Source organism: Stenella coeruleoalba (assembly GCF_951394435.1).
Source record: "Stenella coeruleoalba genome assembly, chromosome: 17".
Lineage (NCBI taxonomy): Eukaryota > Metazoa > Chordata > Mammalia > Artiodactyla > Delphinidae > Stenella > Stenella coeruleoalba.
In genome coordinates, this window is record NC_137163.1 from 9,289,071 (window position 1) to 9,302,155 (window position 13,085).

Consider the following 13,085-nt stretch of genomic DNA (forward strand, 5'->3'; position numbering starts at 1 on the left):
CCCTGAGTTAGGTGCCAGAAATAAAAATAAGATTTTTTTAGATACAATTTTTCAGAACAAACTGGAGTTTGGTAAGTTTGGCACTTTGCAGCTTGACTTGTGTGGCGTGTCTTATATATATGTTGACACTGGGTTGCAAGCATCTTGATCCATGGAGGACTCATACCCACCCCCCCCCCATAATATCTGACTTGGTATTAGACATTCAGAAAGTAACATTGTATGAAATGAATGAAATAATGATTGAGTTAAGGAGCAGTTCCCATGAGGCCCCTTCCCCAAGTAGGAGGGTATTGTTGACAAACATTGAAGAATGCTCTCCCCTCCCCTGTAGTCAGTTGGGTGCTAGCTTCTGCAGAGGTTTATGCATCCCACAGGGGGTGTTCCTGTTGAACTCTCCATCCATCAACTCTTCCTTCTTCCTTCCCATTGTCCAGAAGAGTTTGTGGTTTAGCTCTATCGAAGCCACCTCTTTTGTCTATTAATCACCAGGATGTAAATATTTCATCTCTTTTCATCTCTCCAACAGCTCAAAGCATTTCATTTTTCACATCTGTTATCCTGGTATCTCTTTGGAACAGGCAAGAGACAGGTGGTGCCCTGGGCTGACTTCTATCATAATGTCATTAGTATTTTATTGCAGTCATTTTCGGTCTCTCTGTCAACTAGGCTGCATGTACGGAGAAGGAGAACGCCCCCCTTTTTTTAATTTTAAGACACTGTAATATCAAGCTGGAATGTCTCATCCTCAATAAAGCCCCTCTGTGGAGCAGGTAGAGCAAGATTTAATGCCTGCTTTTATACCTGAAAACTCAGATTCAGAGATATTTATTATTTATTTTTGGCTGCGTCGGGTCTTAGTTGCGGCATGCGGGCTTCCCTCTAGTTGTGGCGTGTGGGTTTTCTCTCTCTAGTTGTGGCACACGGGTTCCAGGGTACGAGGACTCCGTAGCTTGTGGCACAGGGTCTCTCTCGTTGAGGCGCCCAAGCTCAGTAGCTGCGGCACGTGGGCTTAGTTGCACCACGGCATGTGGGATGTTAGGTCTCCCACCAGGGATCGAACCCGCATCCCCTGCATTGGAAGGCAGATTATTTACCGCTGGACCACCAGGGAAGTCCTAGATTCAAAGATACTACGTAACTTGCCCAAGATCAGAAAATTAGTAAGCACATGTGGAAAAAAAAAAGACTCAAATCCAGTGCTTCCGATTGTGATTTCCAACATACATATCAATGTCTTTTTAGTGAAAATAGCACGATGCTTAGTCGTGTTACCTGTGTCTGAAAAACGTAGTGAACCTCATGGGAAAGAGCCTTTTAGCACTCTCTAAAAAGACTTTGAAATCCTCAAGCCTTAAGAAGTGCTGAGATTTTCAAGAGGGGCTGCTCAGCAGCAAATTTAGTGCCTAATGTCTTCTGGGCTCACAAATGTGTTCTTTATTCCTCCCATTTGACTAAATTCCTTTCAGGAGAGCTCAGCATCTTGCCCAAATGTCATATTGCCTTTGGTTTATCATTTCTTTCCCAAAGAAAACAAAAGTACCTTCCTTTTTATTTCATCGTGTTAGAGCTGTTGATGCATCAGACTAGACCCTCAACCAAAGGTTACCATGGGTGTGCTGAGCCTTGGTTAGGGTGAGACGGATGACAAAAGTGTGCATTGCTACATCACGGGCCACTCTGCATTCAAAGAGCTAATTGCTCTGTACTATAGAGTGTATTATATGCCAGGTTCTCTGCTAAGAGGTCATCTCGGGAGTGGAGAGGAGTATTTTATTGCTGACATTGTTTAAAACTGCTAATGAGTGGTGATAATAAAAGGCAGAACAACCTTAATCCTGTTATAATTGGGGTTTTTTGGCCACGCTGTGTGGCTTGTGGGATCTTGGTTCCCCAACCAGGGATTGAACTTGGGCCCTCAGCAGTGAAAGCAGGGAGTCCTAGCCACTGGACTGCCAGGGAATTGCCCTGTTATAATTATTTTAAATTCTCTACAGACAAGAGACCCCCTTCCTGCCTGCACCCGGTACAGACCACCCCTACTTCCTCCTCTCCACTCCCAGGGTTGAAAAAACATGTCTCACTGGGTCCTGACAATAATCTGATAAGGGAGCTACTGTTATCATCTTACAGATGAAGGAACTGAGGCTTGGAGAGGTTGAGTAACCTGTCTAGGATCACACAGCTAAGTGACAGGATCTGAGTCACAGTCTGTGAAGGAGACACGGCCTCGGTTGGCCCTGTGCACTGGCATCTCCGGGTACAGAGAAGGAATTCAGCAATGACTGAGCAGATGAAAGATTGAGCCAAGAGCGTTGTCTCAAGGTTCCCAATTTGATATATCAGGGAATTACTAAATGAAGGGACCTGAGAAACTCTCAGCTCCTTGAAGAGATTAAGAAAAAAGTCCCCCAAATCTGAATTTTGTGATTCATCCTTTAAATTGCACTCATGGACTATAGACTATGGAGCAGTGCAGGCCACAGTCTATGACTTGACCACTGGGATGAATTAAAATACATCTGATGACTACTGCTATTTAATAAGCACCTACTGTATACCAGGATCTATAAAAGAGGCTTTGTGATTTAATATAAAAAACAATTTCTGAAAGACATGTATTATTATTCCCATTTTGTAGATGAAGAAACTGAGGCACAAAGGAGTTGCTCATGTAAGTTATCATAGTTACAGAGAAGTCAGTTGTTGAACTCAGACAGGTTTCAACTCAAGCTTGCCTGATGCCAAAACCCGTTAGTCGTTGCATTTCTGAACAGAACCAGAGTCCCTGGGGTCTTAGACCACTAAGAAGTAGACATGAGTGTTACCCAGATTTTTTTTTAACCTCCTTGCTGAATCAGCCAAAAGTGCATGTACAGAGTATTCTTTGTATCCTTTAGGAGACAATTAAACAATAGCTTTTGCATGACTGTGCTCGCACTTGGCTTTCAGAAACAATAACAGTTCTGGGTGAACATTCCATATAAGCCCTTTAAGATAAAAGTTCAAATGGCAAAGTCAGAGTTCGATAAAATTTTTAACTTTTTAATTATTGAAAGTACGACTGGAGGTTTTTCACCATGTAGCACGATTACCGTTTCACATACAGTCAGCCTTCCATATCCATGGGTTCCACATCCACAGATGCAACCAACCACGGATGGAAAATATGTGCAAGAAAAAAATTCCAGAAAGTTCCAAAAAGCAAAACTTGAATTTTCCCCACACCGACAGCTGTTTACATAGCACTGACATTGTGTTAGGTGTTATAAGTAATCTAGAGATGATTTGAGGTATACAGGAGGATATTCATAGGTTATGTGCAAATACTACAGCATTTTATATAAGGCGCATGAGCATCCGTGGAGTTTGGTATCTGCGGGGGGTCCTGGAACCAATCCGCCTCGGATACCGAAGGACAATTGTATTCTGTCTATTCATTTTCCCCGTTATCTCCTGCGTAATGTCCCTCTATTCTAAAAGCTTTATGTTTTAGCGCCACTATCCAATTAGAGTTCTAAAACAATGGCTAAAATACAGCATGCTTGCCAGTGAGTTTAACAAACATTTGGCCTGTGGTTACAGTGTGCTAGACACTATCAAATTCTTTTACAAATATCAGCTCAGTTAAGCCTACACCAACCCTATGAAGTGATGCTAAGATTATCATCTCCAATCTACAGAGGGGAAACTGGAGTACAGAGAAGGTACATCACAGAGTCAGGAACGGGCGGAGTTAGGATTCAAACCCAGAGCCCAGCTCCAAGGCGATGCACGTAACTGCCTTTTCCCTGATTTACCTTTACTTCAGATTCCCTGCCCTCCATCCCTCCTGTGAGAGCTAGACCCTTGTTCAGATGCAGGCATCTTATCTATTATGCACCTCTTTCTTCTACAAACATACATTGGCTACCATATTGTACACATAGTTTTTTTGCCACCACGTACCCACTTTTCTGGGACTTCCTTCTCCTGTCTGCACCTAACCCACCCCTCTTATTGGTCACCCCATTAATGACCATGATGTTTATCCTGATCCTGCACCCTGACTAGATGTTGACCCAAGCAGAGCCCCTGTGCAGACATGTTGAGTCTTGAACCTAGCATGAATCTTCTCAAAATGGCCAAAGATATAAGGCATAAGGACCAGAGCTCCCAGTAGCTTAGACGTGAGAGAAGGATGAAGCTGACCTACAGGAGAAGCAGAGACCCAATTTTAGGGGCAAGAGTCATTATGGGTCCCTGGATCCTTTTGTTTCCAAAGTCTAGCCTTTGTTCTGCCCTTAGATTCCTTGAGACACCCAGTATAGTTACGATAATGCCTGATTTTTTTTTTAAGCTTTGTTGAGTAGGGTATCTGTCTTGTCACCAAAGGAATCAGATAATATGGCAACTCCTCACGAGGCTCTGGAGGTGGAGTAAACATCCTCCTGGCTCTCAGATACTTCACGGTTTAGGGAGGGTGACAGACACCCAAATAAGAATTGTAAAATCCCTTTAGCTGAGATCATCTGGATGGAAGGTTGCTTGGTTAATTGAAAAAGTACATTGAAATTGGGAATTATGAACAATTCAACTTAAATATTTTATTTGTAACTTAAATGTAAAATAATATGTTCATTATCTAGTCTCTTAAAATAATGCCAAGGCATTTTTTACGGAACTAGAACAAATCATCTTAAAATTTGTATGGAGACACAAAAGACCCCAAATAGCCAAAGCAGTCTTGAGGAAAGAAAATGGAACTGGAGGAATCAGACTCCCTGACTTCAGACTATACTACAGAGCTACAGTAATCAAGACAATATGGTACTGGCACAAAAACAGAAACATAGATCAATGGAACAAGATAGAAAGCCCAGAGATAAACCCACACACATATGGTCAACTAATGTATGACAAAGGAGGCGAAGATATACAACGGAGAAAAGACAGTCTCTTCAATAAGTGGTGCTGGGAAAACTGGACAGCTACATGTAAAAGAATGAAATTAGAACACTGCCTAACACCATACACAAAAATAAACTCAAAATGGATTCGAGACCTAAATGTAAGACCGGACACTATAAAACTGTTAGAGGAAAACGTAGGAAGAACACTCTTTGACATAAATCACAACAAGATCTTTTTTGATCCACCTCCTAGAGTAATGGAAATAAAAACAAAAATAAATGGGACCTAATGAAACTTGAAAGCTTTTGCACAGGAAACCATAAACAAGACGAAAAGACAACCCTCAGAATGGGAGAATCAACGGACAAAGGATTAATCTCCAAAATATATAAACAGCTCATGCAGCTCAATATTAAAGAAACAAACAACCCAATCCAAAAATGGGCAGAAGACCTAAATAGACATTTCTCCAAAGAAGACATACAGATGGCCAAGAAGCACATGAAAAGCTGCTCAACATCACTAATTATTAGAGAAATGCAAATCAAAACTACAATGAGGGCTTCCCTGGTGGCACAGTGGTTGGGGGTCCGCCTGCCGATGCAGGGGACACGGGTTCATGTCCCGGTCCGGGAGGATCCCGCATGCTGTGGGGTGGCTGGGCCTGTGGGCCGTGGCCGCTGGGCCTGCGTGTCCAGAGCCTGTGCTCCACAACGGGAGAGGCCACAGTGGTGGGGGGCCTGCGTACTACAAAACAAACAAAAAAAACTACCATGAGGTATCACCTCACACCAGTCAGAATGGGCATCATCAGAAAATCTACAAACAACAAATGCTGGAGAGGGTGTGGAGAAAAGGGAACCCTCTTGCACTGTTGGTGGGAATGTAAATTGATACAGCCACTATGGAGAACAGTATGGAGGTTCCTTAAAAAACTAAAAATAGAACTACCATATGATCCAGCAATCCCACTACTGGGCATATACCCAGAGAAAACCATAATTCAAAAAGACACATGCACCCCAATGTTCATTGCAGCACTATTTACAATAGCCAGGTCATGGAAGCAACCTAAATGCCCATTGACAGATGAATGGATAAAGAAGTTGTGGTACATATACACAATGGAATATTACTCAGCCATAGAAAGGAATGAAATTGAGTCATTTGTTGAGACGTGGATGGACCTAGAGACTGTCATACAGAGTGAAGTAAGTCAGAAAGAGAGAAACAAATCTCGTATATTAGCGCAGGTATGTGGCACCTAGAAAAATGGTACAGATGAACCAGTTTTCAGGGCAGAAGTTGAGACACAGATGTAGCGAACAAACGTATGTACACCAAGGGGGGAAAACTGCGGTGGGGTGGGGATGGTGGTGTGCTGAATTGGGCGATTGGGATTGACATGCATACACTGATGTGTATAAAATTGATGACTAATAAGAACCTGCAGTATAAACAAACAAACAAAAAACTAATAGTAAACTTTCTTTGGGTTATTTGTATGGAAATATGTTAATATAAATGTTTCAGACATTACATGAAATTTCTAAAAATCTTATATGTTCTGGTATAATGTTATAAGTCATAATTCTAGTTATTACTTTAAAATGTATATCTCAGAAATAACTAAATTTCCTTGTCAATTGCATTATTATGAACTTTCATCAAATCTTTAACCGTGGTCATTTTTAAGTCTTTTGTCATTTACAGACAGTTCTGGGTGTACTCTGATGCTTTTGCAAAAATGTTCCTATAAAAGGGTTTCATCTTCAAGGAATTCATGGAAAAGACTCTGACAAGTACAGGTTTCTGGTAACTGACTATACTGCTGAACTGAATGAATAAGCCTTTTCCGAACTCTAATGGAAAACTGATGAATTCATAAAAGTGCTAACAAAAGATCAAGGTGAAAAAAAATTAATTACACGGGACTGAGTGAACTGATGAGGATGATTACAATTTTTGTGACTTTCTGTTTGAATAAAAAAAAATCCCACAAGGACTCAGAGGCAAAAAATATACAAATCAATTTTCACTGCAGAGTAAAGGAGCTGTTACCGTGGAGGATTACTGGACTCAATGTCAATATTATGACGCAGTGTGAGTGTGTTTGGTAATTGTAATCATTGTTGCTTTTGTTGTGGTCGTCCATTTACAATGCTTGGTGTCCGTCTATTTATCTCTTGTAAAAATAAAATACAGGGTGTGTGTGTGAAAAATAATAATAATAATAAGGCCAAGGTATTTTCCTGAGCAGAGATCTACTGCTTCTTACAGAGACCACAGCTAATAGTGCATCAGCCAGGATTTCTAGTTCTTTAAAATGCAGCCAAATATTTAAATGTACTCACAAAATTATCAGAATGACTTCTGGCTTTTTATTATTTTTCCCACTAATTTATATGGCTGGCTTGCCGACATCTAGGTTGTTGGCAATGATCTAGCTACTCAGTATTACCAAGTCTTTCCAAAGCATTCGATTCCATTTTCATGTCAGTGGCACCTCTTATTCTTACTCAGTATTTTTATTTACCATTCATTACCTCTAGAACATTAGCTCTGCAAAGGTGAGTAGCATGTCTGGTTTTGTCTACTGCTGGTTCTCCATGTCCAGACTGCACCTGTCACGCAGCACCTGCTCCTTGACATGGTAAATCAGTGAATAAACGGATGAATTACAATCTGAGTTTTAAAGAAAAAAGAAATGGGCTTGAGTCCTCACTATGCACTTACCGAGTGCGTGGCTCCAGGCTGCCTCATTTCACTTAAATTCTTTAAATCTCAGCATCTCATATATAATATGCGATGAAAATAGTAACCTACTACAATTAATGGGAGGTTTTGATTAGATACTGGATGCAAAGCACTGGACACGCTACATAATGAGCGATCACTTTAAAGTGAGACATTATCTATAAACTCAGGATAAGTCTCTCATCAGTGCCTGGACCTTTACTGCAGTTAACACTGCTTGGCCTGCAGTAGAGAGAGATAAATGGGAGGTCTCTCGGTTTGCAAGAGCCTGAGAGTGGCGAGTTCTTCCCTAAGCCATTCAGGATAACTGCCCAGAAGCACTGCCTGCATCAGAGGACTGCCTCGCTCTCTTTCTCTTCTCCACGACAAGCATTTACATAAAGTGAAGATCCTGAACCCCTCACGGTTTTCACCTTGACTTCCCCCTAAGGGTGCACTGTAGCAATTGTTGCCCATGAAGCCATTTTGATGACGTGAATAGAGTAAGTTATAGGAGATGAGAGGAAAATCCAGGCAGGAGCCACCGATGCACTTGAAATCAACCCAGGGTCCCTTTTCATGCAAATGCAGAAAACCCAGGGAGAAAAAGATGTGCAGAATGTGAACACAAAGGCCACCCTGGGTCACAGTCTGGCTTCAGGAGAGATTCTTGTACTTCTGATCTCCAAAGCCAGAAAATGAGATATTATGCCTCAGCAAGAGTTGGGAATTGTATTAAGGGGCAAACTTTCCCATTTTCTTTCAGATTGTGTCTTCAGGGCATTTGAACGCTGTTTCTCAAGCAGTGAACAAATCCGAGGGAAGCAAAAGTGTGCTTTTCTAAGCAGACTCCAGGCAATTTCCCATTGCCTGCCAGAAAATGCTTTACAGAGGCAGGACCTGGGGCAGTTGCCAGCAGCAGGGCTAGCCGGAGGCTGGCAAGCCTGGGTGCTGGAGAATTTTGCTATTAAAATTTTATTCTGAAAGTCTCCCATAAAGCATCTGTGTCATACTTGAAGATTGAATGTGCATTGCCAAAGAATCTATTTAACAAATAATTATCCTGTACCAGGGACCGTGGTGGCCATTGGAGGCGTTGCAGTCATGAGCTAGACACAGTCTCCACCTTCTCTGGGTTCACTCATTTGTTTAGGAAATATTTATTTAGCACCTACTGTTCTGAGGCTTCAGGTGCTTCAAAGCTGTGATGAGCACCGACTCCCACCCCTCAGGGATTGCAGGGACAGGGTCACAGTTACCTGGGAAGTTGACAGCATAATGAACATGAAATGGACATGAGGCAGACGCCTCTCAGCCCCACGATGGGACAGCTTTCAAGAGAGGAAAAAGCCTCATCGTGTGAAGCTCTGTGGACCCTTCATTAATAAAGCCCTTCCCATGAGGGCAGGGTTGAGGAGAGCAGAGAGGAAGCGGGAGGGAATAAACTCCAGGCTCCTCACATATTTCATTTCATTGAATTTTCACGACAACCCTGTGAGGTAGATATTACAGTTATTTGCCAAATTAGGGAACTAAGTTACAGAGAGGTGATGTCTCTCGCCTAATGCTATGTTACTATTAAATGGATAGAGGCAGGACCCAAACTCCAGTCAGACTCAAAATCTGGGGCTTTTCTCATCTCACCACGAATCCCATCCAGGAAAAACGTGGTAGAGGACTGCATCCTGCCACTGCCACTTGGTAACTGTTCAGGTCATGCAGGTAATTTGACTTGACTCAGTCTGTCCGTTAAATAAAGATAATTATTTGTGCCCGCTTATTTTCAGGGTTTTGCAAGGAACAAATAAAAGAATAGATGCTGAAAATGCTTAGGGTCCATAAATATCTATGAAGATATGAGAAACTATGGTGGTTAAAATGTACCCATCTTACAGGGAGCGGTTTGGGGGAGGGATGGAGTGGGAGGTTGGGGTGAGCAGATATAAGTTATTGCATCAATATATAGAATGATAAAGAACAGGGTCCTGCTGTATAGCACAGGGAACTGTATTCACTCCTCTGGTAAATCATGATGGAAAAGAATATTTTAAAAGAGAATGTGTATATATATACATATATGTACACATATATATGTATATATGTATAACTGAATCACTTTGCTGTACAGCAAAAATTAACAGCATTGTCAATCAACTACACCTAAATTTAAAAATTAATAATAATAAAATACACCTGTCTTAAACTCCATTCCACCCTAGAGCAAATTATAGGAAAAAAAAAAAAAAGAAGCAGATTCTTGCCTCATTTCCACAGCACAAGATCGTTTTAGGATTTAGTTCATGTTGCTAGTTAAACAGTTATTTTGTTTTTATCTGCTGTGTTGATCACCATGGAAGAATATTATTCTGTCAAGTGTTAGGTCCCTAATTTGTGGAGGTGTGTGTCTCATTTCCTCTCCTCTCCATAAAGAGTTAATGTCTCTGAGCCTGGTTCCTCTCCTGTGTGCCCTGTTTCAGTGAATGGAGCACAGGCTCCCCATCAACCAAACTCAAAACCTAGTCATCACCACGGTTACGCCCTCTTTCTCTCCTGCCATCCCTATTGGTTGCCAGTCCTATAGATCTTATCCCCCCATCACCTCTCCCCTGGACCACTGCAGGAGCTCCCCCAGCTGGTCTCCCTGCCCCTACCCTTGGCCCCCTTCTCATAATTCATTCTCCAAACCACAGCCAAGGGTGAACCTTTTTTTTTTTTTCTTAATAAATTTATTTATTTGTTTATTTTTGGCTGCGCGCGGGCTTTCTCTAGTTGCAGCGAGCGGGGGCTACTCTTCGTCGCGGTGCACGGGGTTCTCATTGCGGTGGCTTCTCGTTGCTGAGCACGGGCTCTAGGCGCACGGGCTCTAGAGCGCAGGCTCAGTAGTTGTGGTGCACGAGCTTAGCTGCTCCGCGACATGTGGGATCTTCCTGCACCAGGAAGATCCCATGTCCCCTGCACTGGCTGGCGGATTGTTAACCACTGCGCCACCAGGGAAGTCCAAGGGTGATCTTTTAAAACATCAATCAGCTTATGTCACTCCCCTGCTTAGTATCACGCGGTGCCTTCCAGCTTTAGCTGGAATTAAATGCTAACATCTCAGGCAGGCCTGACACATTTATCTACACCTCCAACCTCATTGACTGTCACCACACCCCTCTATCACCACCCTCCAGGCACACCATTGCTCTCTGTTTGTCTCAGGACATTTGCACCTGCTGTTTCCTCTTCCTGGAGCTCCCTTCTCCTTGTACCACACAGGGCTGGCTCATTCCAAACTTTCATGTATCTGTTTACATATCAGTTGCTCAGAAAAGTCATTCCTAACCCCCTATTTGAATCCTGTTATGAGCCATGATACTTTCTGATCATGACCTGTCCTTGCTTGGCACTTGTCACATTTTGTAAGTATGTGTGGGGATGTTTGGGGGTGTGTATTTAATGTCTGTATTCCTTATTAGAATGTAAGCTCCACAGTAGTAGGGCTGTCATGCATTTGGTTCACCACTGTATACCCAACACTCAGCACAGTGCCTGGCAAATAACAAGTACTCCGTAGATATTTGTCATGTTCGTAGGATGGTACGAAATTAGCAATTCCTCGAGAAGTCAGCCAAGAGCCCCATCACTTCTACACGGTCCATCCACCCTTCTGAGACCCAGTGGTCCGCCCAACAAGACTGTCCCTCGTCAACTGAAGAAAAAATTCACAACCTGAAAGTTGAGAGTTATGTTTTATTCAGCAGACTTTGTGAGGACATCAAGCCCGGGACACAGCATCTCAGATAACGCTGAGAAAACTGTTCCAAAGAGGCAAGGTGGGTGGGAGGGAGCCGAGATATACAGGAGTTTTTGCAACAAAGGACCAGGTGGTTGGAACATCAAAGGATTACTGTTAATTAAAGAAAACCAGATATCTCAAGTTAAGCAGTTTAGCGCTTTTCTATGTATAGGAAGGTACAGGGGTCTGGGCTCATTGAAATCATGCTTTTGATATGCAGCTCAGCTCTCTGGGGCCAGCATCCTGTGTTTTCTCATGCTGAGTTTCCTCAGGGTGCACCTCTGTGGGGGGCTGCAGCAGCTGACGGCTAGATGGGCTTGGCAGTGGGCGGGCCGTTTGTCTCCATCCTGGGTTCCCTTTGGGCTCACCATCCAGGCGGCTGTAACGGAATGGCTTGATGGCTCTCGTTTACCCATACGGCAGGCAATACTTCAGTTCTCACCCTTACATCTGTGTGTCCCAGGAGCGGCTTGTGCTGTCTGTGCTCCCCCGGTTTGTCGTCCTGGAGATGATCAATGACATGACCAACGTGGAAGACGAGCACCTGCAGCATCAATTCCACCGGATCTACATCCACCGCTACGAGAATGTCAGGTGAGAAACGGGACACCTCGCCCAGGTCTCTGCGTGATCCCCATGCTCCTGGCTGCGCTCACCTCATGGCCATGACTTCTGTCTGCCCGAATGTCAGCGCCTTTCTTCAGTTGGCTGAGTAGTTCATTACCTAGTGATTATTCATCAGAGAGTTCTACGTTTCCAAATTGAGGCTCGAGAAGAGTATCTGCAGCTAAATTTGCTGGTTGACTAACCACCTGGCCCCCCTGCAGTAGGCTTGCCTGCCTTTACGTTTTGAGTAGGAAAGGCAAAAGCCTTTTACACTATGATGGGAAAAATAATTCCAGAATGTGATCTGGAGGCCTCAGGGGTGTTCTTTATATTCCGTGTAAGTGTCTTTAAAACAATACCAGAAAAAGGACTACAGCTTATTTTTCTTTTGCAAACGTATTTTTGGTCACTCATTCACCCATCCATCCCTTCTGCATCCACTGGCCCTTCCATCCATTCACACACCCAACCATCCATCCCTTCATCCATCCATCCATCAGTGCCCTCTCTTTGCCCAGCACTGTGCCAGACAATATACCTCTTCAGTGGGACAGACCTGTTTAGAATCCCAGTTCCACCTCTTCCTTGTGTATGACCTTGGGCAATTTACATACCTGACTCTCAGAATCCTTCTCTGTAAAATGGGCGCTTTAATAGCCACCTTACAGGGGTTTATGTAGATGATGTGAGTGAAGAGATATACGAAGCACAGGACTGGCATAAGCATAAAGTAGAGCATTCAGCATGTTGTAGATTGTTTCAGACATATTTCCTCGTTGCAAGCAGAAAAAGAATCCAGCCCCGGCTGATGTAAAAGAAATGTATTGGAGGGCTACATGGGGGCTCCCAGAGTCACTGGGGAAGGACGGAGAGGCGGGCTCAGGAAATGGGCCGGGAAGAAGAGGAAGGCACAGTCAAAATCACAGCAGGGCACTAGGCCAGTGAGGACGCTGCTTCCACTGTACCTGAAGAATCTGTTCCCGAGGAATCCGTTCCCTGTGCTACCAACCCTGTCCCAGACACAGCTGCCTCCTCTGCACACAGAATTCCTCCGCAGCCCCCAGGATCTGGA

At 43.4% G+C, this 13,085-nt stretch overlaps 1 protein-coding gene across 2 annotated transcripts in view; it reads left to right on the plus strand.

Annotated features, from left to right (window-relative positions):
* Positions 1 to 13,085, plus strand: part of ADCY8 (adenylate cyclase 8) — a 218,569-nt gene that overhangs the window by 63,000 nt on the left and 142,484 nt on the right. For both annotated transcript variants that reach the window (XM_079901571.1, XM_079901572.1), the window contains exon 3: positions 11,871 to 12,001. In XM_079901571.1, the coding sequence (XP_079757697.1) occupies positions 11,871 to 12,001 (131 nt within the window). The remainder of the gene's footprint in view (positions 1 to 11,870; positions 12,002 to 13,085) is intronic.